Below are 27,906 nucleotides of genomic sequence, written 5' to 3'. Positions count from 1 at the left end.
CAGGAAATCTATCAATATGTACTAAGTGCCTGGCTAAATAGCCTGTGCCTTACAGTATCCAAACAGAGGGTGAATTAACAATGAATCCTGTCTTTTGCATGTGTTTCAATATTGAGTAGTCAATAAAAGGTCAAGAAAATAAGACTTTGTAATTTTGGTCTCTAGACAAATAATTATATAGAACGTTTGATTGTATATGTCTCTGTGTATGTGCGAATGAAAAGGCAGGCAGGGGAGGTGAAAAGTTAGCAGTCTGAATAAATTCCAGAAGCATTATCTGGGGCTTTAACCAAACAAGAAGGTCATGGTTATGAGTTTGTGGGTATGAAAACATTCCTACTCACAACTGAATTCCCTCTGTATTAAATGGCCCAGTGATGTGTGGTAGAACAATCTTTGAGAGGACATGAATTCCTTTTCATGTGCAGCTGTCTGTCCTAGCTGGATTCTGAGTTACCATGGCTCCAAGATCAAGGCCTAGACTCATGTGTCTGTCCTATGGAGCACCAAATGTCTGCCTGGGTCCAAGCTCAACAGTTATGTGTTTTTTTCTTTCTCATATTGGGATGATATTGGCTTAGGAATAAAGGAAGGAAGGGAACCCCTGTTTTTGACTCTTATCGTGCATCAGACACTGTCTTAGGCCTGGGACCTGGTTTCCCTCCCTATGCCCCCATGAGTTTCTCTTCTGTATACTCATCACTTTCTTGTCACTGCTGCTGCCTCTTTAGTCCAAGCCTCCTGAGCTCACACGTGGATTCTTACTCTTTCCTCCAGACTGACCTCACTAGTTTCACTCTTGCCAGCCTATAGTCTAGTTTCAACATGGCAGCTAGGTGACCCTTCAGAAATAAAGTTGTACCATATTCTTCTTCACAGAACTACCACTAGCCCATAAGGGGATTTTGCAATTTAGGAAAAATGCTTTGTTCTCAAGAAAGTTCCCTTCTCTCTGTTATTGTCACGATGACCAATTTTGTTGTTTACTGCCCTCAGTGGGTAATTACCATAGTACACATATATATTCACAATGTCTGCATTAGGAATAATGCTGTCTCACACAAGTTGTACATTTCACACCTGCCACATTATATGCAGTGGTTTTGACTCTTCTGTTCAAATCCCTCTGCTGGTGTTTTATTTTTATTAGAGTGAAACCAAGGTTCTTAAAAGGGCCTGGAAGGCACTTCAATCAGCTCTGGGCTATCTCTTGGATCTCATGACCCACTTCTTTCTCCACCTCAGGGCCTTTGCATATACTGTTCCCTCCTTTGCCTGGAATGTTCTTTCCAGATATCTTTGTGGTTCTCTCTTTCAGAGTTGTGATCCCTAGGGAATCTGCCCCCACCTTACTCTTCATTCCCTTCCTTGACTTTGTGTTTCTCACTTATCACTACCTGACATCATATTTATTTGGCTGCTCCATCCACTAGGACATAAACTCAATGAGGGCAGGCGTTTCCATCCTAAGATCCTGGAAAATAGTCTGGGACATGGTAGCTGCACAGGGCACATGAGGTGAATGAATAAGTGACTGAATAAAAGAATGAATTGATTGGCCAGTTCTCACAGCAGCTCTGAGAGGGAGGTTATGCATTTTTTAAGATGAGGAAATGGATCACATAGTGCACACACTTCAGGGGGTGCACAGAGAATACATCTGATGGACTCCAATGCCCTGTTTCTCTCATTTTACCCTACTACCTCCCTCACTTGGAGAGGACTGCATGGCTCCCCAGGTTTCCCAGAGCTTGAAATGAGATTGCCTGTATACATGGACCCAGATTTAATGAATGGACAAAAGTCGTTTATTTCACTAGAATGGCTAGACTGTTTGCCCTCCTCTGTAGAGGAGCGTACACAGCCGACTCATTTGAAAATTAACCCAGAATCATCCTTATGTCCCTTGATCAGTCCTCCATATCTATTACCTTTGCTATTTTGGAGGAAATCTTGATCTGGACCTGCACATCATCACATTGCAGCCCTTCCTGCAAATCCTGTAGTCTTTCCACTTCCAGGTGAACACCTATAATCAACAAAGGGTGACATGGGAGTTCAAAGAACTGATAGGGGTTGAAGAGGCTGTCTATATTTTGACGTCACACTAGTTCAGCTGCTGGATGACTTTCACAAATGCACGAAAGCTTCTCTGATGAGCATAAGAGCAAACACTGATTGAGGAGTTTCTGCATACTAAAAGCATGCTAAATACTCTGATCTCATTTATTACTCCTAGAGATCATCTGAGGTTATTTGCAGTTGAGAAGACTGACGCTGAGAGGTGTAAAGTCATTTGGCCAGGTCATGCAGGGAGTGAAAATAGAGGGTTGGAACTTGAACCCTGGTCTGACACCACTGCCCAGGCTCTAACTACTCTGCTCTACTGCTGGCTCTGTTGAAGTTCTATTCTGCAGTGAGCTTCTGTTGAAGGGAATGGTTAAGGTAACCACTGTAATCATTGCAATTGTGTGATTGTTGATATTGACTTGTAAATGCAGACCTCAGTGGTAATGTTTTTCTGTTTGTTGTTTGGAGTTAGTAATTGGTGGAAATTCACACCTGAATCACTCTCTGGGAGGTACCTTAGCCTCCTGGGCGGAGCACCTGGGCTCAAAGTCCAGCTTCACAGCTTTCAATTGTCCAAGCAACTGGTAAATTTCTCAACCTCTGATCTATTATCTGCATTAACAACAGACTGAACAACATCCACAAATATTAAGTGGGCATTTAATTCAGTAAAACACTAGTTACTTGTATCCAGTACAGATTTAATTTAATGATCATATTCTTTGTCTCTCTAACATGTTTATTTGATCAACTAGGAAAGAGTTAACATGAATAATGAAGTATGGGATTTCCTGCTAACAAAGAATATTTAAGAACTGGAACTTTGCATGTTTCAGGAAAATAAAGGAACCTAAAGGGAGAAATATAGATCTGATAGAGCGCCTGAAGAACTATGGACAGAGGTTCCTAACATTGTACAGGAAACAGTGATCAAAACCACCTCCAAGAAAAAGAAATGCAAAAAGGCTAAATGGTTGTCTGGTAGACCTTAAAATAGTTGAGAAAAGAAGAGAAGCAAAAGGCAAAGGAGAAAAGGAAAGCTATAACTATCTGAATTCAGAGTTCCAAAGAATAGCAAGGAGAGATAAAGTCTTCTTAAGTGAACAATGCAGAGAAATAGAAAACAATAGAATGGGGAAGACTAAAGATCTCTTTAAGGAAATTGGAGATACCAAGGGAACATTTCATGCAAAGATGGGCTCAATAAAGGACAGAAATGGCATGGACCTAATAGCAGCAGAAGATATTAAGAGGAGTGGTAAGAATACACAGAACTATACAAGAAAGATCTTCATGACCTGGATAACCACAATGGTGTGATCACTCACTTAGAGCCAGATATCTTGGAGTGTGAAGTCAAGCGGGCCTTAGGAAGCATCACTATGAACAAAGCTAGTAGAGATGACGGAATCCCAAGTCGACCTATTTCAAATTCCAAAAGATGATGCTGTGAAAGTGCTGCACTCAATGTGCCAGCAAATTTGGAAAACTCAGCAGTGGCCACAGGACTGGAAAAGGTGAGTTTTCATTCCAATCTCAAAGAAAAGCAATGCCAAAGAATGTTCAAACTGCCACACGATTACACTCATCTCACATGCTAGCAAAGTAATGCTCAAAATTCTCCAAGCTAGGCTTCAACAGTACATGAATTGAGAAGTTCTAGATGTTTAAGCTGGATTTAGAAAAAAACAGAGGAATAAGAGACAAATTGCCAACATCTGTTGGATCATAGAAAAAGCAAGAGAATTCCAGAAAAACATCTAGTGCTTCATTGACTATACCAAAGGCTTTGACTGTATGGGTCACCACAAACTCTGGAAAATTCATAAACAGATGGGAATACCAGACCACTGAACTTGCCTCCTGAGAAGCCTGTATGCAGGTCAAGAAGCAACAGAAAAGGATATGGAACAATAGACTGGTTCAAAATTGGGAAAGCAATACATCAAGGCTGTATATTGTCACCCTGCTTATTTAACTTATATGCAGAGTACATCATGGGAAATCCTGGGCTGGATGAAGCACAGGCTGGATTCAAGATTGCTGGGAGAAATATCAATAACATCAGATATGCAGAGGACATTATCCTTATGGCAGAAAACAAAGAGGAACTAAAGACCCTCTTGATGAAAGTGAAAGAGGAGAATGAAAAAGCTGGCTTAAAACTCAACATTCAAAAAACAAAGATCATGGCATATGATCCCCTTACTTCATGGCAAATAGATGAGGAAACAATAGAAACAGTCAGAGACTTTATTTTCCTGGGCTCCAAAATCACTGCAGATGGTGACTGCAGCCATAATATGAAAAGACACTTGCTCCTTGGAAGAAAAGCTGTGACAAATCTAGATAGCATATTAAAAAATAGACATTACTTTGCCAACAATGGTCCATATAGTGAAAACCATGGTTTTTCCAGTAGTCATGTATGGATATGAGAGTTGGACCATAAAGAAGACTGATGGTTGAAGAAGTGATACTTTTGAACTGTGGTATTGGAGAAGACTCTTGAGAATCCCCTGGACTGCAAAGAGATCAAGCAAGTCAATCCTAAAGGAAATCAGTCCTGAATATTCACTGGAAGGACTGATGCTGAAGCTGAAGCTCCAATAATTTGGCCACCTGATGCAAAGAACTGACTCAATGGAAAAGATCCTGATGCTGGGGAAGATTGAAGGCAGGAGGAGAAGGAGATGACAGAGGATGAGATGGTTGGATGATATCACCAACTCAGTAGAGTTTGAGCAAGCTCCAAGAGATGGTGAAAGACCCTGAAGCCTGGCATGCTGTAGGCCACGGGGTCGAAAGAGTCGGACATGAACAACAACAACAAAGGAGGACCAGGCAGAGCAATAATAGAATTCCTTTCTTCCTATGGGGTCCTTTTGCGGGACATTTCTTGTCTTATTAGAGTGGTCCTTTAATTCTCACCCCTTTAATTCATTTTTTTTCTGGCTTTGATAAAATCATACACCCTTCATGAATTCTCTTCCCAAATCCCAAGGGACTGTCAGATCTATTCAGGTTCTGCTGAACAGTTTTTCCCTATTGACTGACTCTATTGTCTGCCCTCAACCAAATCCCACCTTCCGTCTTTCACACACTTTTAGCATGCACATTTAGAATTGTTATATTTCTGTGTCCCCGCATCAGAACAGTGTCTGACACACAAAAAGGCACTCAAATATTTCCCTAGGGGCTTCCTTTGTAGCTCCTTGGTGAAGAATCTGCCTGCAGCGCAGGACACCCGGGTTCGATTCCTGGGTTGGGAAGATCCCCTGGAGAAGGGATAGGCTACCCACTCCAGTATTCTTGCCTGGAGACTTCCTTGGACAGAGGAGCCCGGCCGGCTACAGTCCATGGGGTCGAAAGAGTCAGACACAACTTAGTGGTTAAACCACCTCTTTCACCTTCATCAAGAGGCTTAGTTCCTCTTCGCTTTCTGCTATAAGGGTAGTGTCATCTGCATATCTGAGATTATTAATATTTCTCCCAGCAATCTAGACTCTTAATTCTACATCTAAAAGAATGAAGAGTCTAGTGTAGACATGAGTGGCAGTCAAGCTGGCTGGGGGATCCTGGCTGCACCTGGTCTGGAGGGAACTGTACACAAGGCAGGTCCCACCTCGGCAAAACACTTGGTGATTTAACCTGTATTTAATCAAGAAGCCCTGAGTGTTGGTTTCAGCCTGATATTGAGGTTTTAAAATTCCTTCTGTTTCCTGACATTGATAGGTATTTACACATTCCGGCAGAGCAGGCAGAGGTCCTGCTATGCAAGCTACAAAAATCTCCACAAAGTTACCTCTCTTAGAGAACTCTGAAATTCACTTAGCACCAGGATAATAGTATGATTTCCTCTGAAAGAAAACTGTGTGGTAGAAAAAGCTTTGCTAATATGTCCAATTGGTGTGTGATTTAAATCAGACACTCTCAAAACATTCCACCTGCTTTAATGGATCTTTATGACGCTTTGGTGCTATTATCTTTATTTTTAAAAAACCAAAAAGCAGTGTCACTGAGGAAAAAGGATCTAAGAGAGAGAGATAAACTGTGTAACATAACTCAGAAATGACTGAACTAGGGGAGGAGAAAGGGAGAGAGAGAGAGGAAGGAGAGAGACAGAGATGTACAAAGAGAAAAGCTGAGAAAAATGAAAACAGGTATCTTCTCTGCATCTGTGGGTTTCTCATCCTTCCCTCACCTTTTATAGAGAACAGACCAATAGCCGAACTGGCAGCCGCCTGGCGGATAGAGGGCAGGGTGTCACAGGAGTGAGGAGCCAGGAGGCCAAGGAGTGAGCCGATCTTAAAATTCTCTGGTGCCTGCAGGATAAAGGAGGATCCCGAGGTGATGGGGTGGCTTGATGATGTTGCAGCATAGTCCCAACACTGGAGATTAAGTCCTTGTTTCCTCCGTGCAGGTCCTTAGAATAAAACGGAATCTCGGACTTTCCAAGCGGACAGGCGAGCAAAGACAAATGAATCGCTTCACTCCCCGGCTCCCAATCTCCCCCGCCCTTCACCCCCCGGCCCCCGCAATCCCTCAGCCAGCTCCTGCTTGGACTCACAGTGCTGTGGGATGGGGCAGACCTCAGGGTGGTTCTCTGAAAAAACTCCACCTGGACCGGATATCCATCACACAGGAGTTTTGGATTCCAGTGGCCTCCGAGGTCCTTGCTGTTAGCAAGCAATGACATCCACCCATTCTAGGGGCTTACTCACCACGACATCATTTGTCAAAATGTTTGCAGTGATCTGGAAGGCTCTTTCTCTTTCCCAGTCTTTTTGTGAGACAAGCCACATTCGGAGAAGCTGTTGGTCAAAGAGTAAAAGTGCTTTCCTTCAGTTCAGTTCAGTTCAGTCGCTCAGTCCTGTCCGACTCTTTGTGACCCCATGAACTGCAGCAAGCCAGGCCTCCCTGTCCATCACCAACTCCCGGAGCCTACCCAAACTCATGTCCATTTAGTCAGTGATGCCATCCAACCATTTCATCCTGTGTCATCCACTTTTCCTCCTGCCCTCAATCTTTCCCAGCATCAGGGTCTTTTCAAATGAGTCAGCTCTTCCCATCAGGCGGCCAAAGTATTGGAGTATCAGCTTCAACATCAGTCCTTCCAATGAACACTCAGAACTGATCTCCTTTAGGATGGACTGGTTGGATCTCCTTGCAGGCTAAGGGACTCTCAAGAGTCTTCTCCAACACCACAGTTCAAAAGCATCAGTTCTTCGGCGCTTAGTTTTCTTCACAGTCCAACTCTCACGTCTATACATGACCACTGGAAAAAACATAGCTTTGACTAGACGGACCTTTGTTGGCAAAGTAATGTGTCTGCTTTTTAATATGCAGTCTAGGTTGGTCATAACTTTTCTTCCAAGGAGTAAGTGTCTTTTAATTTCATGGCTGCAGTCACCATCTGCAGTGACTTTGGAGCCCCCCCAAAATAAAGTTTGCCACTGTTTCCCCATCTGTTTGCCATGAAGTGATGGGACTGGATGCCATGATCTTAGTTTTCTGAATGTTGAGCTTTAAGCTAACTTTTTCACTCTCCTCTTTCACTTTCATCAAGAGGCTTTTTAGTACCTCTTCACTTTCTGCCATGAGGGTGGTGTCATCTGTGTATCTGAGGTTATTGATATTTCTCCTGGCAATCTTGATTCCAGCTTGTGCTTCCTCCAGCCCAGTGTTTCCCATGATGTATTCTACATATAAGTTAAATAAGCAGGGTGACAATATACAGCCTTGACGTATTCCTTTTCCTATTTGGAACCAGTCTGTTGTTCCATGTCCAGTTCTAACTGTTGCTTCCTGACCTGCATATAAGTTTCTCAAGAGGCAGGTCAGAGGCTGATCTGGTATTCCCATCTCTTTCAGAATTTTCCACAGTTTCTTGTGATCCACACAGTCAAAGGCTTTGGCATAGTCAATAAAGCAGAAATAGATGTTTTTCTAGAACTCTCTTGCTTTTTCCATGATCCAGCAATGTTGGCAATTTGATCTCTGGTTCCTCTGCCTTTTCTAAAACCAGCTTGAACATCTGGAAGTTCATGTATTGCTGAAGCTTGGCTTGGAGAATTGTGAGCATTACTTTACTAGCATGTGAGATGAGTGCATTTGTGCAGTAGTTTGAGCATTCTTTGGCATTGCCTTTCTTTGGGGTTGGAATGAAAACTGACCTTTTCCAGTCCTGTGGCCACGGCTGAGTTTTCCAAATTTGCTGACACACTGAGTGCAGCTCTTTCACGGCATCATCTTTTAGGATTTGAAGTAGCTCAACTGGGATTCCATCACCTCCACTAGCTTTGTTCATAGTGATTCTTCCTAAGGCCCACTTGACTTCACATTCCAGGATGTCTGTCTCTAGATGAGTGATCACACCACCGTGATTATCTGGGTCATGAAGATCTTTTTGTACAGTTCTTCTGTGTATTCTTGCCATCTCGTCTTAATATCTTCTGTTTCTGTGAGGTCCATACCATTTCTGTCCTTTATCGAGCCCATCTTTGTATGAAAGGTTCCCTTGGTATCTCTAATTTTCTTGAAGTGATCTCTAGTCTTTCCCATTCTGTTGTTTTCCTCTATTCCTTTGCACTGATTGCTGAGGAAGGCTTTCTTATCTCTCCTTACTATTCTTTGGAACTCTGCATTCAAATGGGTATAACTTTCCTTTTCTCTTTTGCTTTTCACTTCTCTTCTTTTCACAGCTATTTGTAAGGCCTCCTCAGACGGCCATTTTGCTTTTTTGCATTTCTTTTCCATGGGGATGTTCTTGATCCCTATCTCCTGTACCATGTCATGAACCTCTGTCCATAGTTCTTCAGGCACTCTATCTATCAGATCTAGTCCCTTAAATCTATTTCTCACTTCCACTGTATAATCGTAAGGGAGTTGATTTAAGTCATACCTGAATGGTTTAGTGGTTTTCCCCTAAAACTTCTTCAGACTTTCTTCAATTTAAGTCTGAATTTGGCAGAGTTCATGATCTGAGCCACAGGCAACTTCCGGTCTTCTTTTGCTGACTGTTATAGAGCTTCTCCATCTTTGGCTACAAAGAATATAATCAATCTGATTTTGGTGTTGACCATCTGGTGATGTTCATGTGTAAAGTCTTCTCTTATGTTGTTGGAAGAGGGTGTTTGCTATGACCAATGCGTTCTCTTGGCAAAACTCTATTAGCCTTTGCCCTGCTTCATTCTGTACTCCAAGGCCAAATTTGCCTGTTATTCCAGGTGTTTCTTGACTTCCTACTTTTGCATTCCAGTCCCTTATAATGAAAAGGACATCTTTTTTGTGTGTTAGTTCTTAAAGGTCTTGTAGGTCTTCATAGAACCTTTCAACTTCAGCTTCTTCAGCGTTACTGGTTGGGGCATAGGCTTGGATTACCGTGATATTGAATGGTTTGCCTTGGAAACGAACAGAGATCATTCTGTCACTTTTGAGATTGCATCCAAGTACTGCATTTTGGACTCTTTTGTTGAGTATGATGGCTATTCCATTTCTTCTAAGGGATTCCTGTCCACAGTAGTAGATATAATGGTCATCTGAGTTAAATTCACCCATTCCAGTCCATTTTAGTTCGCTGATTCCTAGAATGTCTATGTTCACTCTTGCCATCTCCTGTTTGACCACTTCCAATTTGCCTCGATTCATGGACCTAACATTCCAGGTTCCCATGCAATATTGCTCTTTACAGCATCAGGCCTTGCTTCTATCACCAGTCCCATCCAGAAGTGGGTGTTGTTTTTGCTTTGGCTCCATCCCTTCATTCTTCCTGAAGTTATTTCTCCACTGATCTCCAGTAGCATATTGGAGATATTGATCTCCTTTCCTCAGTATCTTTCACATTCATCCATTCTCGTTCTCTCGCTCTCACTCTGCCTCTTCTGGAGTAGGGTGCTGGCCTCCCCACAAACACTGTGTGAGTGGGCTGGCTCTGTGGTGTTGGTGGGGGGCTACATGGGTCAGGCTGGACGAGTCCCTGGGAGGAGGCGGAGTTGGAGGCTGCCCTGGAGCACAGGTTAGGGTCCATGGGACCTACTCACGTTGAACATTTCTTGGCAGTCCTCTGCTTTCATGTTATCCCACATCATGGTCCTCAGCAGCTTTCCGAGAGCATCCATGGATCGTTCGTAGAGAAACTGAAATGAAGTGAGCGACAGTGAGGCTGAGAGCATGCGTTCATTCAGGTTCATTCATTCTACCTGGCTCTTCACCCTCCTCCGGCCTCGCCCCCACATACTTGGATGTGCTCCTTGTCTTTGTCCGTCTCGCCCTCATTTCTGAGTTTTTCCAAGGGTGGAAGGGGCAGCAGCCTCCGAATATTCTCCTCAAGAATATTAAGATGGTCATTCAGTGAGAGCTGAGGCTTCAGTTTACTGAAATGAGAACCATGTGGAGGAGTGGATATTATATCGCCAAACAACACATATCTCAGTTGAGTTCCAGAGAACTGAGGATCTGAAGGGGCTTGAAGGGGTCAGAGGCATTTCTGATGGGAATGCAATGTTGAAGGAGATGGTAACAGGAGTAAAGAGAGATTGGGGACATAAAACCATACTGTAGGTCTAATTTATTACAGTGATAAACAAGCCATCACTTAATCCTTTATTATATGATCTAACATGTATCTACTTGTTTTCTTTAGCACTCAAGTTATGTGTGTATGTGTGTGTGTGAGTGATTGAGAGAGAGAAGAGGGATTCCAAGTTTGGAGCAGTGGGTTTTATCCCTTTCACATGTCCTTTCATGTCATATGTAGTCCCTGATGTCTCAGTCTGGAAAGAATCTGCCTGCAATGCCAGAGACAAAGGGTTGATCCCTGGATGGGGAAGATCTCCTGGAGAAGGAAAGAGCAACCCACTCCACTATTCTTGAATGGGAAATCCCATGAACAGAGGAGTCTGGTGGGCTACTCTTGCAACTCATGTAGTTGCAAGAATGGAATTCAGCTTAGTGACTAAACACCACCTATAAATGCATGACTAAATGACACTGGAACCTTCCTTTTCCTTTTTCACTATCTGACATATAGTATAGACATGAGGATATAAAGAAACCTGGAAATAGTTTAGGAAAATGTAAGTATTCAATAAATATGAAAACCTCCATTTGTTATTAAATAAACGTAAGACAATACAACACTACTTATCTGCAACAAAATTAGCAAAAAAATAAAAAATGATGACACTGTCAGAGAAGGGTGAAATTGGTTCTCTTACAGGGCTTCCCTTGTGGCTCAGCTGGTGAAGAATCTGCTTGCAATGCAGGAGATCTGGGTTTGATCCCTGGTTTGGGAAGATCCCCAGGAGAAGGGAAAGGCTACCCACTCCAGTATTCCGGCCTGGAGAATTCCATGGTCTATAGTCCATGGTGTTGCAAAGAGTCTGACATGACTGATAGATTTTCACTTTCGCTTTCACAGAGGAGTAAAAGTCAATAAAGCTGCGACAGCTTTATTGAGTGTTAAATGTGTTGATATATAGTGTGCAATCTTCTCATCCTTATTGCCTGGCTGGCTATTTAAAAATATCAACTTATCGAGGCATAATTTATGCACAAGCTGCATCCATTTAAAGTGTGCAATCAAATAAATTTCACACTCATGAAACTACCACTATAATCAATATAGAACATTGCTATCAGCCCCCAATTTTTCCTGATGCATCTTTGCAGTTCATCTATTCCTCCACCTTGGCCCAAGGTAACCACTGATTTGCTCTCTGTCATTAGTCTTCAAGTTCTACAGATGTCTTGTCCATATGAGGGAAGCCGTTAGCTACATGTGGCTATTGAACTCTTGAGTTGTTGCTAGTTTGATTTAAAATACACTGTAATTGTAAAACACACTGGATTTTGAAGATGTAGTATGAAAATCATGTAAATAATCTTATTAATTCTTTATTTTAAATACATGTTGAAGTAGTATACTGAATATGTTAGATTAAAATAATTGTTAAAATTAATTTAATGTTTCTTTTTTACATATTTAATAGTGGCTACTAGAAAATTTTAAACAATAAATGTGACCTGTATTATACTTATTTCTACTCGACAATGCTGTTCTGGAAACTGTTTAATTCTTAATTCATCTTCAAGATTTCTTTGCACTTTCTTGAAACCTCCCTTATCTTTATAAATATGGGAACTTGTGCCTTTCCCTTATTTTGCTTCTTACTGAATTTTAGAAAAATTATGTGGATGTGTTTTGAATTCATTTCTCTTTGTTGGCTAAAACTCCTTCAGAGAAAGCTCATATTTTGTTCAACATTGTCCTTTTAGAACCTAGCTCAATGTCTGATACGTGGATGCAACTCAATAATATTTATTGAACCAAATTGTCAGCTTTTATAATTAGATGTTCAAAGACCATTTTTTTGAATGAGGATGTTCATCAAAGTATTACAGGTTTTATAAACAAGAAATAGTTAAATGTAGCAATAGGAGGTTGATTAATAATTGAAGGTAACAATATGAGGCATATCTATGCATCAAGATACAGGCAGTGATTAAAATATTTGTTACCTCAACATAATAAGGGCCATATACGAAAACCGTATAAGCTAACATCATTCTCAGTGGTGAAAGACTGAAAACTTACCCTCTAAGATCAGGAACAAGACAAAGATGCTACTTCTATTTAACATAATACTGCAAGTCCCAGCCAGAGTAATAGATAAGAAAAATAAATAAAAGCCATCCAGATTGGAAAGGTAAAGGAAAATTATCTCTGTTTGCAGATGACATGATCTTATATCTAGAGAATCCTAAAACATCTACAAAAATATTATAACTAATAAACAAATTCTTCAAAGTTGCAGAATACAAAACTGGCACACAAAAATCACTTCCATTCTTATGCACTTAAAACAGTGAACCATCAAAAAAGAAGTTAGCAATTCCATTTACAATAGCATCAAAAGAATAAAATACTTAGAAATAAACTTAACCAAGAAGGTGAAAGGCTTGTACACCAACAAAACCACAAAATGATGCTGAAGGAAGTTAAGAAGACACAACTGAAAGGAAAGGTGTTTCATATTTAGATTGCAATACTTGTGATTGTTAAGATGTCCCTCTAAAGCAGTTTGTAGATTTAATGCAATCCCTATCAGAATCCCAATAATACTCTCTACAGAGAGAAAAATCCATCCTAAAATTCACATGGAATCTCAAGGGACCTCAAATACCCAAAACTATTTTGAAAAAGAACAAAGTTTGGGATCTCACACTTTTTTTTGGTTTCAAAACTTATTACAAAACCACTGTAATCAAAACAGTATAGTACTGGCATAAACAGACACACAAACCAGTGGAATACAATAGAGAGCCCAGAAATAAACTCTCGTGCATATGGTGAAATGATTTTCAACAAGTTCCAAGACCATTCAGAGGGGAATAATATTGTATTTGGCAATGATTACTTGGATATGACACTTAAAAGTACAAACAATGAAAGTACAAATAGACAAATGGGCTTATATCAAAATTAAAAATTTCTGTTCATAAAGGACACTAAAGATAGAGTAAAAAGACAACCTATGCAATGAGAGAAAATATTTGCAAATCATATATGTGATAAGGGGTTAATAACCTTAGGCAATGGCAACCCACTCCAGTACTCTTGCCTGGAAAATCCCATGGAAGGAGGAGCCTGGTAGGCTGTAGTCCATGGGGTTGCTAAGAGTTGGACACAACTGAGCGACTTCACTGTTACTTTTCACTTTCATGCATTGGAGAAGGAAATGGCAACCCACTCCAGTGTTTTTGCCTTGAGAATCCCAGGGACAGGGGAGCCTGGGGGGCTTCTGTCTATGGGGTTGCACAGAGTCTGACATGACTGAGGTGACTTAGCAGTAGCAGCAGAATAGAAAGTATGAAAAGTATAAAAATATAAAGAACTACAACTCAACAAAAAAAAAGAGAGAGAAAGAACTGAGACAAATGGACAAAGGATCGAATATTTTTCTCAAGAAGATATGCAAACAGGCAATAAGCCTATAAAAGGATGCTCAAAGTCATTAATCACTAGGGAAAGGCAACTCAATGCTACATTGGGACACCATCTGACACCCATTAGGATGGCTACTATAAAAACAAACAAACAAAAATCAGAAAGTGACAGCAAGGATTTGGAAAACTTAGAGGACACTTGTGTACTGTTGGTGAATATAAAATATATAGCCCTGCTATAAAAAGCAGTATGGTGGTTCCTCAAAAGATTAAAAACAAGCTTGCCATCTGATCCAACAGACTGACTCATGCGTATATGCCCCAAATAAATAAAAGTATGGTCTAGAAGAAATATCTATACACTTCTGCTCATAGTAGCATTATTTACAGTAGCCAAAATGTGAAAACCCCCCAACAGATGAGTGTCCAATAGATGAATGGATTAACCAAGTATAGTACACATATCAAGCAGAATATTGCTCTGCCTTCAAAAGGAATGAAATTCTGATACACCCTACAACATGAATGGACCTTGAGGACATTATTCTAAGGAAAACAGGTCAGGCATCAAAAGATGAATACTACATGATGCTAGTGGCATGAGTTACCCAAAGTATAAAATTCGCAGAGACAGACTATAGAGTAGTAGTGGCCAGGGCTGGTGGAAGGAGGAAATGAAGAGTTGATTAATGGGTATAGCACTTCCATTTTGAACGATGAAAAGATTTCTGGAGATTGGTTGCACAATCATGTACAAGTACTTAACACTACTGAACTGTACACTTAAAGATGGTTAAGAAGATAAACATGTATATTTTACACAATAAAAAATTTAATGAAAAATGAGTGATGTTTGTGAAGAATTGGTAATGACATGGGAATATGTAACATGAGGGAAAAAAACAGGATAAAAATTATATGCAGAGCAGAATCTCAGCTCTGTAATCAACATGGGCAATTAAGAATAAAGAATTGAAGAAAATATACCAAAATTTTGATAATAGGGTAGGGTTAGGTGTAATTTTTACTATTTTTAAAGACTTTCTGCAGTATCCAAGTTTTAACAGTGAACTTCTATTTCTTTTACTGCAGGGGAAAATATTATTTTTAAAATGTGCTTAAAATTATCATTTTCTTCAGGCATAGTGCTGCTAACCAAACCTGGGTGTGATTAAGGCTTTCATAAGTTTTTATGGAAAGATTAAAATTTGCCTATAGGCCAAGAGAAATTATTTTTGCACAGAAATTTCAGTCCTCATATATCAATAAATCTGACTTTTATAAGCAGTTTGCTAGTCCCTGTCAGTCATCAAATGATCAGGCTTTCAGTTAATTCTATCACTTTGGAAAAAGAAAAAGCTCCCATTTGAGATAACCTATTGATGTACTGGGCTTCCCAGGTGGCACTAGTGGTAAAAGAACCCACCTGCCAATGCAGGAGACATAAGAGGCATGGGTTTGATCCCTGGGTCAGGAAGATCCTTTAGAGGAGGACATGGCAACCCACTCCAGTATTCTTACCTGGAGAATCCCATGGACAGAGGAACTCGGGGCCAATAGTCCACAGGGGCACACAGAGTCAGACATGACTGAAGCAACTTAGGTAACATGCACACATTGATGAACTGTGTCCTTTCAGTGATGGTGCGCTAGAGTCTGCACTGATCAATGTCAGTTGATCAGAATGAGTATATGGGGAGGAAAGTTTTTTTTTTTCACTGAGAAAAAACAAAAAATTCTCTACCTGAGGTATCTGATGGCGATTAAGGCTTTCCACCGAATAGGGCTGGCCAAGGAATCCAGAGGCTCATCCCTGATGAAATCCTGCAACACACACAAGGCCGGTGAACCGTCTCAGGGAGGACTAGGGGAGTTTCTAGACACTTTGAGGTGGAAGCCTCATTGGACTGTTGGGTGCCCTCAGGCAGAACCATGGCAAAATTCTGTTCCTAGGGACTGGTGAGTTTTACCCACTTGAAAAAGAAAAAAGACAACTTGCTCTCTTGGTAATTAACTTCTCAGGATCTTGCCCATGTCCTTCCTGCACACTCACCAGCATGTAACCCAGCAGCACCTCCTTGTAGGAAAACTTGAACTTCTCATCCTCAACATCCTGGACAGCAATACCAATCTCTGTGATACTTCTGGTAAAACTCATCTGCAGATCCATGTCCTAAAGGAAAATGACTCACAATGCAAGTCAGGGTCTTAGGCACCGCACCTAGTTCTGCAAATGTTTGGCCTATGGTTGAAATATGTACCCAGACAGCAGTGACACTGTGCTTCTTTTGCCATTTTCACCTTAGTCCCAGATCCGAGTTGCAGGGAAGTTGAGAAACTATGGTTTCTCAACCCCTGCCTCCACCATGGACTGAGGATTTTCTAGAACAGTGGTTTTCAAACATTTCTAATCAGAATCAAAATAGGAAATAGTTTATAAATTTACCTGATACTTATATGAACTATATAAATATATATATAAAATGCACATATAATGTGGTATTGGAGAAGACTCTTGAGAGTCCCTTGGACTGCAAGGAGATCCAACCAGTCAATCCTAAAGGAAATCAGTCCTGAATATTCATTGGAAGGACTGATGCTGAAGCTGAAGCTCCAATACTTTGGCACCTGATGTGAAAAACTGACTCGATGGAAAAGACCCCGGTGCTGGGAAAGAGTGAAGGCAGGAGAAGGGGATGACAGAGCATGAGATGGTTGGATGGCATCACCGATGCGATGGACATGAGTTTGAGTAAGCTCCAGGAGTTGGTGATAGACAGGGAAGCCTGGCGTGCTGCAGTCCATGGGGTCAAAAAGAGTTGGACATGACGGAGTGGCTGAACTGAACTGAATGCATGTATATAATAGATAACTAAATGTAAAAAAAAAGTTTTGTGATACTTATTGTTATATATAATCATTTTTCTTTCTTTTTGTTTTTTAAATTATGAAAGTATGATAACACACTTACAGGAGACTTGGAAAATATAGAAGAAAGTTATATACAGTTTCACTATATATTACAATTATTTTTAAAGTAGAAAAATTATGATTTTTAGTTGGAGTTTCGATATCAAACTCTCAAAAATTATCTTCTATTCCTCTTTTTTTTTAATTACAAAAAATTTCTGGTTGTGATCTATTAGATATATTAAACTGATTTCCTGATCTACTGGTGGGTCACAACCCACAGTTCTAAGAACACTGTTCTGGTTTACAGTCAACTTCCAAAGCACCTAGAACCAAATACAGTTCCTTGTTCTGTCTTAAATTAGGCTTGGGAATCCTGACTTCAGAGTTGGATTAATTAGTTAAATTTTGGGATTCTTTCCTGTGGAATCAAATCAAGAGAACATTTATGCTTATTGTACTTTCAGGGAGCATAATTTGTATTCAAATATATTTATACTCAAACACAGGTATTCAGGTATATCAAATATATCACCTACCTTGTTCACCACAGACATGCCCAGAACCTGAAAAAAATCAGAAGGAAAGGCAGATACTAGAGCAGCAGTCAGAGTTCCTTTGCCCCAACCAAAGAACCACACATCAACCTGAATGACAACAGTGAGACAGGGTGTTCAGCCTTTCCAAGTGGTGGGGGCCACCTCCCTCCCTCAGTTTCAAAGGGATACCTGTGTATTGCTGGATTCTTTGCCCTGGATGAATCATGACTAAGCTACAAAAGGCAGCACAAAGATCTCCAGCCTTTGGATTTCAGGCTTCTCATTTTAAAAAGGCTCTATCAGACCTTGGTAAGAAAAAGGGCACAAAAGCTCTTGGAAGAAAGAGCAATAAAAACTTATAAAATGAAAGTTAATGGAGAAGCTGATTTTGGAACTGAGATATAGTCAGTTCTCTGACAATGCCTGTGTTGAAAATGCAAATTTGCTACAGTGAAATTGATGTATGAGGGAATACTTTTAGCATATTCTGAATTTTGAGTTTGCTTATGTGCAGTTTTGTCTGTGAGTGCAAAAAGGTGAACCAGACGAACTGGGCCTGAGGAAGACTTGCACATACACCACAAACGTCATCAGCTGCCTCTATTTACTGTGTGTGATGAGCTGCTCTCACCCAAATCTGGCATTACAGCTGTCTATTGGATTTCAGATATCCTTCCTTCCCACCACCATTTCATAATAGCTCATAAATTGCAGTTGACTTCAGGGTTTTTTAAGGAAAATTTCTATCATTTTTTAGTAGTATTTATCTACTTCCTGTTTTTAAAATTTTGAAAATGAAATTGTTGTGTTTTTTTTAAACTGTATCATTGATGGGGTTGTTGAATATTATACCATTCATCCCATCTCCCCCATAATCCCTGTGGTTTTTCCTGTATTGTCTTGCACAAAATTTGCATTTTAGCAGAGCTGACCTATCTTAAAGTGTAGTGATCCTTATCTAAAACATCTTTATCTCCTTTCTATTTTATTTTTACCATAACTTTCATGGACTTAATAGTAATATAATATAAAATACCTTCTTAAACTATGTTTTCAGTTCTCATCATTATTTATAAAATTTTGGGTGTGTAGCATCACAATCACATTTAGAATCTGTCTAAAATGACAGATTCAGTGATCCATCCTTGAAGACTGATTCATTGTTGTTGTTTAGTCACTAAGTCATGTCCAGCTCTTTGCTACCCCATGGACTACAGCATGCCAGGCTTCCTGTCCTACACCATCTCCTGGAGTTTGCTCAAATTCTTGTCCATTGAGTCCATGATGTTATCTAACCATCTCATCCTTTGCTGCCTCCTCCTTTTGCCTTCATTCTTTCCCAACAACAGGGTCCTGGTCAATGAGTTGGCTCTTCACATCAGGTGACCAAAGTATTGGAGCTTCAGTTTCAGAATCAGTCCTTCCAATGAACATTCAAGACTGATTTCCTTTCTGATTGACTGGTTTGATATCCTGTGGTCCAAGGGACTCTCAAGAGTCTTCTCCAACACCATAGTTCAAAAGCATCAATTCTTTAGTGCTCAGTTTTCTTTATGGTCCAGCTCTCACATCCATACATGACTGCTGGAAAAACCATAGCTTTGACTAGACATACCTTTGTTGGCAAAGTAATGTCTCTGCTTTTTAATATGCTGTCTAGGTTGGTCATACCTTTTCTTCCAAGGAGCAAATGTCTTTTAATTTCACGGCTACAGTCACCATCTGCAGTGATTTTGGAGCCCAAGAAAAGAAAGTATCTCATTGTTTCCATTGTTTTCCCATCTATCTGCCATGAAGTGATGGGACCAGATGCCATGATCTTGAATGTTGAGTTTTAAGCCAGCTTTTTCATTCTCCTCTTTCACTTTCATCAAGAGGCTCTTTAGTTCTTCTTCACTTTCTGCCATAAGGGTGACGTCATCTACGTATCTGAGGTTATTGATATTTTCCTGGGAATCTTGATTCCAGCTTGTGCTTCATCCAGCCTGGCATTTCACGTGATGTACTCTGCATATAAGTTAAATAAGCAGGGTGACAATATACAGCCTTGCTTTACTCCTTTTCAGTTTTGGAACCAGTATGTTGTTCCATGTCTAGTTCTAATGGTTGCTTCTTGACCTGCAAACAGGTTTCTTAGGAGGCAGGTCAAGTGGTCTGGTATTCCCATGTCTTGAAGAACTTTCCACAATTTGTTGTGATCCATACAGTCAAAGGCTTTGGCATAGTCAATAAAGCAGATGTTTTTCTGGAATTCTCTTGCTTTCTCTATGATCCAACAGATGTTGGCAATTTGATCTCTGGTTCCTCTGCCTTTTTTGAATCCAGCTTGAATATCTGGAAGTTCTCAGTTCACATACTGTTGAAGTCTGGCTTGGAGAATTTTGAGCATTACTTTGCTAGCATGTGAGATGAGTGCAATTGTGTGATAGTTTGAATATTCTTTGGCATTGCTTCTCTTTGAGATTGGCATGAAAACTGACCTTTTCCAGTCCTATGGCTACTGCTGAGTTTTCCAAATTTGCTGGCATATTGAGTGCAGCACTTTCACGGCATCATCTTTCAGGATTTGAAATAGCTCCACTGGAATTCCATCACCTCCACTAGCTTTGTTTATAATGATGCTTCCTAAGGCCCACTTGACTTTTCATTCCAGGATGTCTGGCTCTAAGTGAGTGATAACACCATCCTGGTTATATGGGTTATGAGGATCTTTTTTGTATAGTTCTCCTTTGTATTCTTGCCACCTCTTCTTAATATCTTCAGCTTCTGTTAGTTCATACCATTTCTGTCCTTTATTGAACCCATCTTTGCATGAAATGTTTCCTTGGTATCTCTAATTTTCTTGAAGACATCTCTAGTCTTTCCCTATCTATTGTTTTCCTCTATTTCTTTGCATTGATCACTTAGGAAGGCTTTATTATCTCTCCTTGTTATTCTTGGAACTCTGCCCAAGATCTTACAAAAGAAACAAATCACTCACCTCCATTTCATAATCAAATTTTCTCTTCCCATATGTTCTCACTTTGCAGACAAAAGTCCCTATAGTCAAAGCTATGGTTTTTTCAATAGTCATGTACAGATGTGAGAGCTGGACCATAAAGAAAGCTGAGAGCTGAAGAATTGCTGCTTTCTAACTGTGGTGCTGGAGAAGACTCTTGAGAGTCCCTTGGACTGAAGGATATCACACCAGTCAATCATAAAGGAAATCAGTCCTGAACGTTCACTGGAAGGAATGGTGCTGAAGCTGAAGCCCCAATACTTTGGTCATCTGCTGTGAAGAGCCGACTCATTGGAAAAGACCCTGATGTTGAGAAAGACTGAGGGGAAGAGGAGAAGGGGACAACAGAGGATGAGATGGTTGGATGGCATCATTGACTCAGTGCATATGAGTTTGAGTAAATTCTGGGAGATGGTGAAGGACAGGGAAGCCTTGCCTGCTGCAATTCATGGGGTGGCAAAGAGTGGGACATGACTGAGTGATTGAGCAACAACAATATGTTCTCATCTTCCAAATGTATCAGATCCTATCTTCCCTTCGGTCTGTATCCTTTGAGGATGAAGATTTTGAAGAGCTGAGCTCCTGTAATGTTTGGGAACCCCAGTCTTGGAAATTGAAGTAGCCTTATGTTGGCTATTACCCGAGAGCACTGGCCGTAGAGAAACAGGACTTGGGATACAATGTCCTGATCAAGCCTGGTTAGGAGTTGATTCTTGGGTGCATGGAGGGCCACAGCTCCATAGATTACCATGACATCAGTTTTGCTCAGGCTCTTTTTCCCAGAGAAAATACCCTGAAGAGGAGAAAAGAGAGACATGAAAAATATGGCTGAAAGAGTTTCTTTTTCTCTCATGATTTTTCCTAATCCTATGGGCCACTATGGGGGTTAAGAAATGGGACTGGGATTATTAAAATGAGTCTGAAGCTGACGTGCTTGCTGATATCAATTTAAACACCCAGAATGGTGTGGTGGATCTACCAGGCTTTAATAGAGGTACTTGAGAGAGGGCTTGAGGTACTTGAGAGAGGGCTTGCATTCATTTCTACTCATTTATTCCTCTTCTTTAGGGGAAGCAGAGTGTATGCAATGGAAACTGTCCATGTAGCCTGAGGAGCCAGAAGAGGGATAAGACTAGACACACACAGAGCTCCTCAGGTCCTCCCAGGTCAGCATGACTGACAGGAAGTGGAAGAGACTTGTTATCTAGCTGGTCATTCTACAGGGCTTGGGCTCAGATGGTTCCAACCTGGAATAAAGACCCGAGGATGGGAGCAAGTATGATATGGAGAAAGGATGCCTACTGATGGAGTCAGTGCCACTTGCCTTTGCAATGACCAAGGGCTTTGGAGGAGAAGGATATTCTTTTTACCTTACATCGATTCATGAAAAACTTTTCCCGATCTTGGAATGTTTTAAGAACTTTTAAGACAACTTCAAAGTGTTTCTCAGCACAGTGTCCTAAGATAGATGTTATTCCCTAAAATCAGAAAAGACAGGGCATTTTGATGCATCAGGAACTCTAGGTACTGGAAATATAGGAGTCAACAGAACACACCAAACTCCTCATCCTCTTGAGTGTAAAACCAGGGGAAGTCACAAGGAAGTGACATAAAGTGAACACGCAAATCCAGTAAGCCTATAAATACATAGTATGTCAAATGGTGATAAGTGTTGTAAGAAAAGAAGGAAAAAGGGTAGCTTCTATAAGTTGGGGGAGTTGGCAATACAAATAGAGTTGCCAGACAAGTTGTCCATAAAGGGAGACATGGAGAAGAGCTCTGAAATAAGCAAGAGAGTGAGCCAATGGACTTCCTGGAAATGAGAGTTCCAAACAGAGAGAGTATGTGCAAAGGTCCTGAGGTCCACCAAGGAGGGCAGATGGAACAAAAAAGTGCAAGATGAGGGCAGAGAGAAAGTGGGGGTTGGTCTGAGTAACATCTTTTAGGCCACACTCCATACTTAGGATTTTTAATCTTAGACCAGTGGGAAGCAAGTGGAGGTTTTCTTGAGCTGGAGTTGACTATCATTTCTACAGGATCACTCTCCTGCTGAAACTTTACCTTGAAAAGTGAAAGTGTTAGTTGCTAGTCCTGTCTAACTCTTTGTGACCCCATGGACTATAGCCCTCCAGGTTCCTCTGTCCCTGTGATTTCCCAGGCAAGAACACTGGAGTGGGTTTCTATTCCCTTCTCCAGGGAATCTTCCTGACCCAGGGATTGGACCCAGCTCTCCTGCATTGCAGGCAGATGTTTTACTGTCTGAGCCACCAGGGAAGCCCAAGGTTAACTTCACCCTTAGGTGGTTAAAATGTTGAAAGCTCCTGTTTCACACTCTGTGTTCATATTTCCCCCTTGCCCACATTCTTTCCACCTCACTTGCTTCAGACTCACTTCACCACTGTAACTTCATGCCAGTTTGTTAATGAGTCCTGATTTGTTTCATTTGGTTGCATAACCCTGCTAGAGTCAGAATGAGAATCCAGGGACTAGACTTCTGTCATCAAGCTCTCAACCAGCACTGTTCTTAGATATCAGGTCTTCTTATCTCTGCTACCAGGAGATGCTTGGAAGAAATCTTTAAAGGCCGGTGGCCTGGTGTCTGTTCTCCTTAGTCATGGTTCCTTAGGTTCCTTTACATCCTAAGATGTAAACCTCTGTGTTTCTCCATCTCTGGGTCCTCTCACCTCACAGTGCTCTGTGTTTCTCCTCTCCTGACCCACCTTCCTAACTTCTTAACTCCCTCCCCAACTTTCCAGCACTGACCTATGTCCCACTGTCTTTCTAACATCTGAGTCTGGAAAAACCCAGGCCCTGGATAAATCTGACTCTCATACTTGTCTATCACCTATTGCTACACCTCATTTGCTGGATGCTACCGGGAAAAAAATGTCACCACTGAGAAAATTGCTGGAGTAGAAGATGATTTCAACTCCCCAAGGGGCCCTCAAATCTGTACACGTATCCTATTTGTTTTCTTTAATCTATTTTCTCTCTCCAGTTCCTCACAGTTGTAATTTCAGATCTTCTCTCCTGAAACTCCTTACTAAGCATTTTCTGTGAAAAAGAACTTTGAAGAGTCTATTTTCCTTTATCTTATTTGGAGGAACTTGAGGGATGCAGGCAATGTGTTGTTGAGGCAGGATTTGAATCCAGCTGGTCTGACAACAGAATCAGAGCCTAGGTGTCACCTGAGTGAGACAGTCACTCTTGGGAGAAGGAAGGCCAGCTGATCAGTGAGACTTAGAGAGTTATATGTTAACTCCTCACCAACCCAGAGGCCATTTACTAAGTGATCTGAGTGTGCAGGATACACTCAAGAACTTGAAGCAAAGTTAAGTAAAAGAGGAATCTGAGAAGCTTAAGTGAATGTCATAAAGTTCATCTTCTAAGGCTTGTGAATCCCTCAGACTTTGAATGATGGCCATGTGGTCTGCTTGGATCTAAAATAAACTTAGTTGTTTCCTAGCCCAGAGCAGAACTAAAAGGGCAACTAGAAAGGAAATAATGGTGCTGGGAACAATGTCAATGAGAAATAATTGAAGGCTGAATATCTGAGATGGAAAAAAGAACTAATGACAATATAAAGTCAGTTTTAAAAGTTCAGTAAGTATAGTGTTTTCTAGCTATTTACAATAGGGAAAGGACCCTAAACACCTGAGAATTTCTGAGACGGGTATATAAAAAGACAGACTATGATAATTTATTTTTTGCTAGCTGGTCTTTTCTCCTGGGTGGTTTCTTAAACAGACGTCGTCTTTTTCTTCCACATTCACATATGCTCTCCAGCTTAGGCTAGGGTAGGGAATAGGCAAAAGCTCTTTGCAAAAGCTCTCCAGGTTATATGTTCTCTAGGAGGAAAACCAATGATACATACCCTTACTTTCAGCTTACACATTTAATGATTTTGATACTTACAATCATACTCTTATGTTACAAAGCCAAGGTCAAAATAGTTTTAAAATACTCTTGTTGAGTAGGAGTGACTGAAATTCATTTTTCATTATTTTCACAAATCTGATTAGATAATGAAGCACTGATTTTTAAATAGGGAAGCCTCAACCTAAATGTCCATCAACAGATGAATGGATAAAGAAGACGTGGTACACCTATATGATGGGATATTACTCAGCCATAAAAAGCAATGAAATTGGGTCATTTGTAGTGACATGGATAGACCTAGAGTCTGTCTACAGAGTAAAGGAAGTCAGAAAGATAAAAACAAATATCGCATATATTTGGAATCTAGAAAAATGGTGCAGAGGAACCTATTTGCAGAACAGAAATAGAAAACGCAGATGTGAAGAATATACTACCATGTGTAAAATACACAGTTAGTAGGAAGCTGCCATAAAACAAAACACAGGGAGCTCAGCCTGGGAAGAACCGTGAGTGAGAGGGAGGCTCACGAGGGAGGGTATATATATGTATACATATAGTTGCTTCATGCTGTTGTACAGCAGAAAATAACGCATTGTAAAGCAATTACACTCTAATAATAATAAAAAATAGGGAAGCCTCATTTTTCTGAAAAACTCTGTTGGACTATTTTGAATGTATGCATGCATGATTCTGGATAAGCAGGATATTAATGTAAGAACGGCCCGAGGTTTTCCAGAGGGAATTCATTATCATTGTCACGAGAGGAAATAGAGAGAAAGTGGTCCCACCTGTCGTTGGTCCCCCAGGTGGTGGGGAGCAGCCAGAAATTCCTTAACCTGTGAGCTGACAAAGTCCACATCTTGGCAGGATGCTAAGGTGGTTCCCAAGGCTTTCCAAAGAAATTTCTGGAAAACAAAGGAGAAGCAACAGAATGTTAAAAGTTGGAAAGCAAGACTGATAAAAAGTAGAAAGAGTAAAAATAGTTATTCAAAAAAGAAAGACATTGAGTTGACTTAGGACTGCTTGCTTATCAGGCACTTTTATGTACTGTCTCTTCTTCAGAGTGTTCCCTGCCCACAGGCTCTGTGCTGCGTGTGTCCTCCTGCCCTCCTCTATGCCGTGTGCCCTGCCATCATAATAATACCTTTTATTACCTACTGGGTTTTTTAATGCTCAGAATTTCAGTTCTTGGTAGCAGAGGTTTTCACTGATTATCTATGTACAAATAAGTGTTAATAAGTTCTTATTGAATAAACATGCTCAATGAAAATTGGGTTATTTTGAAGACAGTGTCATCTGATATTTTCAAACTTCACAGTATATTGACTTGGTTTATAGTTTAAGAGATTTAGCAGTAGTTTTGAAAGTAATACCTTGGCTTCTCTACCATTATCTTTCTCTGGAAGTGTTGTCAGACTGGTGTTAGGAATGAAGCAGAAAAGTCACATAAGAGCTTTCACATACACATTGTGTCTTCAGTAATGAACGCTGAGTAAATTGGGGAAGGAAAGCACCCAGTGGAGGAACACTGGTGATAGAGCATGTCAGGAATCATTCTGTGGCTTCCACCCCCTCTAGAGGTGGTGAGAGTGTTGGATTCATTATGCCAGCCCTACGCTGGGCACTTCTGTAGTGTTGGGGTGGAGAAAAGGCAAGTAAGACAGACACTGCTTCCTGTCATCTTTCACTGGAGGCCATGCAGGGTTATTGACTAGGGGCAAGGGACAGCCCTGCAGTAGCTTGTGTTTGAAAATTACAGCACATGTCTGGCTGTAAATAGGTGTATAAACATGCAGGTATACAAAGCAATTTATACCAGACCGGCATCTTTTAATTTAGAATGTCCATCTGGTCACAGAAAGGAGAAAAATTGGCCAGTTGGAAGCCCGCTCCAAAAGCTCAAAAGATTGTAGCTCTTGAGTGGTCATTAGTGATCAGAAAGGATCTATGGCACAGGAGGAATGGAAAATCTAGGTGTAACAGATAAAGTCAAGTTAGTACATTCAGGAGAAATTGTACAGATTAATCTGATTGGGGGCCATGAGGCTATAAAACAGGTGGAACAGGCTAAGAGTAGACCTGATCAGAGTAAGAATCTGATGAGTGAGCATCCACTCATTCTCAGTTGTCTAGGCAAAAGATCCCCTGAGTAGGTCCAAAGCTGCCAGAGTCTATTTAGCTTCATCTTGGGAGAAGGGCAGGAAAGAGTTGGGAAAATCTTGTGCTGCAGGAATATTGATTTGAGAAAGAAGGAAAATATATTATATTATAATATAGCTTCAGTGCCTCCCAGCACTGCTGACCTTTTGCCTATCTGCTGAAATTTGTCAGATTCAATGAATAGTGCATTCACACCTGGGGACTTGGTTAGGAATCCCAGATATCAGAAAGCCCGAATTGGGGGGAAATTGTGGTTGATCATAAAATAGCCATAATCTTTCTATCTCCCTTCTGTCCACGCTTCCCTGTTATGGAAGTTTGCGATTCCTATCAAGACAAGTCTATTTCTCCATTCTTTGCATCTGGGCTTGCCTTGCAACTTGCTTTTGTCGCTGGAATGCGGTAGAAGTGATAGTATGCCCCTTTTGAGCTTAGACCTCAAGGATCTTGCACACATCATTGCCATGAGAGCAAGCCCCCGGTAGCCTGCTGCAGGATGAGGGACTGCAAGGAGCGGAAACAAGCTGTCCTAGATGAGATCACCCCAGACCAGCCAATCCCCAGTACACCTCAGTGTGGCTAGTTGAGATCAGAAGAGTTCCCAATTGAGTCCAGCCCAAATTGTCAACCTGCGAAATCCAAAGCTTTTTAGGTGCCCTTTATTTTAAGTCATTAAAGTTGTCATGCTTTTAAAGCTACTTGGTACACTCCTAGTTTTCTGGTGTTAAGCATAATAGTTGAGAGCCGTCGAGGCAGCTCGTTGTTTGAATTGTTTTGTCTACTCACACCACCATTATCTTGAACTAATCTTGTGGGTTTGGGAGCCATTGGATGAATGGCATTACATAAGATGCAGACGGGTGGTTTGTGTATAAGATGAGACATTGCTCACCAAATCTTCCTGATGGGTGTGTCTGCAGGCTGGGTAGGCCAATTTGGAGAATCAGTCCTCTGTACCAAATTAGAGAGTCAATCAATGAGGGGAATTTTGAAAATTACATAGAAGAGTTGCAGGTTGCTAATAATTTGTGGAAAGACACACTTAATCCTGGGAACACAATGATTTAGGAAATGGTTTTTTCCAGGAAATAATTTAGGATTTGAAAATGATGAAAGAGAGTTGTAGGTTGATAATAAAGGATTTGTGGGAAGAAAAACTCAATACTGGGAACCCTTAATGACTGAGGAAATGTTTTTCCAGGGGGAAAAAAAATTTGGAATGAAGTTTTTTTTTTTTTTATTGAACACAGGCCACATGCCAGACACTTCACTAGGGTCTTTATATACTTTATCACATCGAACCCTTATAACAATACAATCCTCAGAGAGAGAGAAAAATTTCCATCTTATTGGTCAGTATACTGAGGCTCTGAAAAGGTTAAAAATTTTACCAAAAGCTGC

At 40.8% G+C, this 27,906-nt stretch overlaps 1 protein-coding gene across 1 annotated transcript in view; it reads right to left on the bottom strand.

Annotated features, from left to right (window-relative positions):
* The window catches only part of MROH2B (maestro heat like repeat family member 2B), an 84,470-nt gene that overhangs the window by 17,298 nt on the left and 39,266 nt on the right, over window positions 1–27,906 (bottom strand). Inside the window, exons 19-29 of the mRNA XM_027979956.2 lie at window positions 25,134–25,250; window positions 21,837–21,944; window positions 21,107–21,259; window positions 17,469–17,495; window positions 16,073–16,192; window positions 15,764–15,843; window positions 10,310–10,445; window positions 10,113–10,208; window positions 6,795–6,884; window positions 6,275–6,395; window positions 1,932–2,029 (exon numbers count right to left, since the gene is read on the bottom strand). Of these exons, the coding sequence (XP_027835757.2) occupies window positions 1,932–2,029; window positions 6,275–6,395; window positions 6,795–6,884; window positions 10,113–10,208; window positions 10,310–10,445; window positions 15,764–15,843; window positions 16,073–16,192; window positions 17,469–17,495; window positions 21,107–21,259; window positions 21,837–21,944; window positions 25,134–25,250 (1,146 nt within the window). The remainder of the gene's footprint in view (window positions 1–1,931; window positions 2,030–6,274; window positions 6,396–6,794; window positions 6,885–10,112; window positions 10,209–10,309; window positions 10,446–15,763; window positions 15,844–16,072; window positions 16,193–17,468; window positions 17,496–21,106; window positions 21,260–21,836; window positions 21,945–25,133; window positions 25,251–27,906) is intronic.

This window comes from Ovis aries, chromosome 16, assembly GCF_016772045.2.
Source record: "Ovis aries strain OAR_USU_Benz2616 breed Rambouillet chromosome 16, ARS-UI_Ramb_v3.0, whole genome shotgun sequence".
Lineage (NCBI taxonomy): Eukaryota > Metazoa > Chordata > Mammalia > Artiodactyla > Bovidae > Ovis > Ovis aries.
The sequence above is the reverse complement of the archived record's forward strand: the minus strand, read 5'-3'. Positions and strand labels throughout refer to the sequence as shown.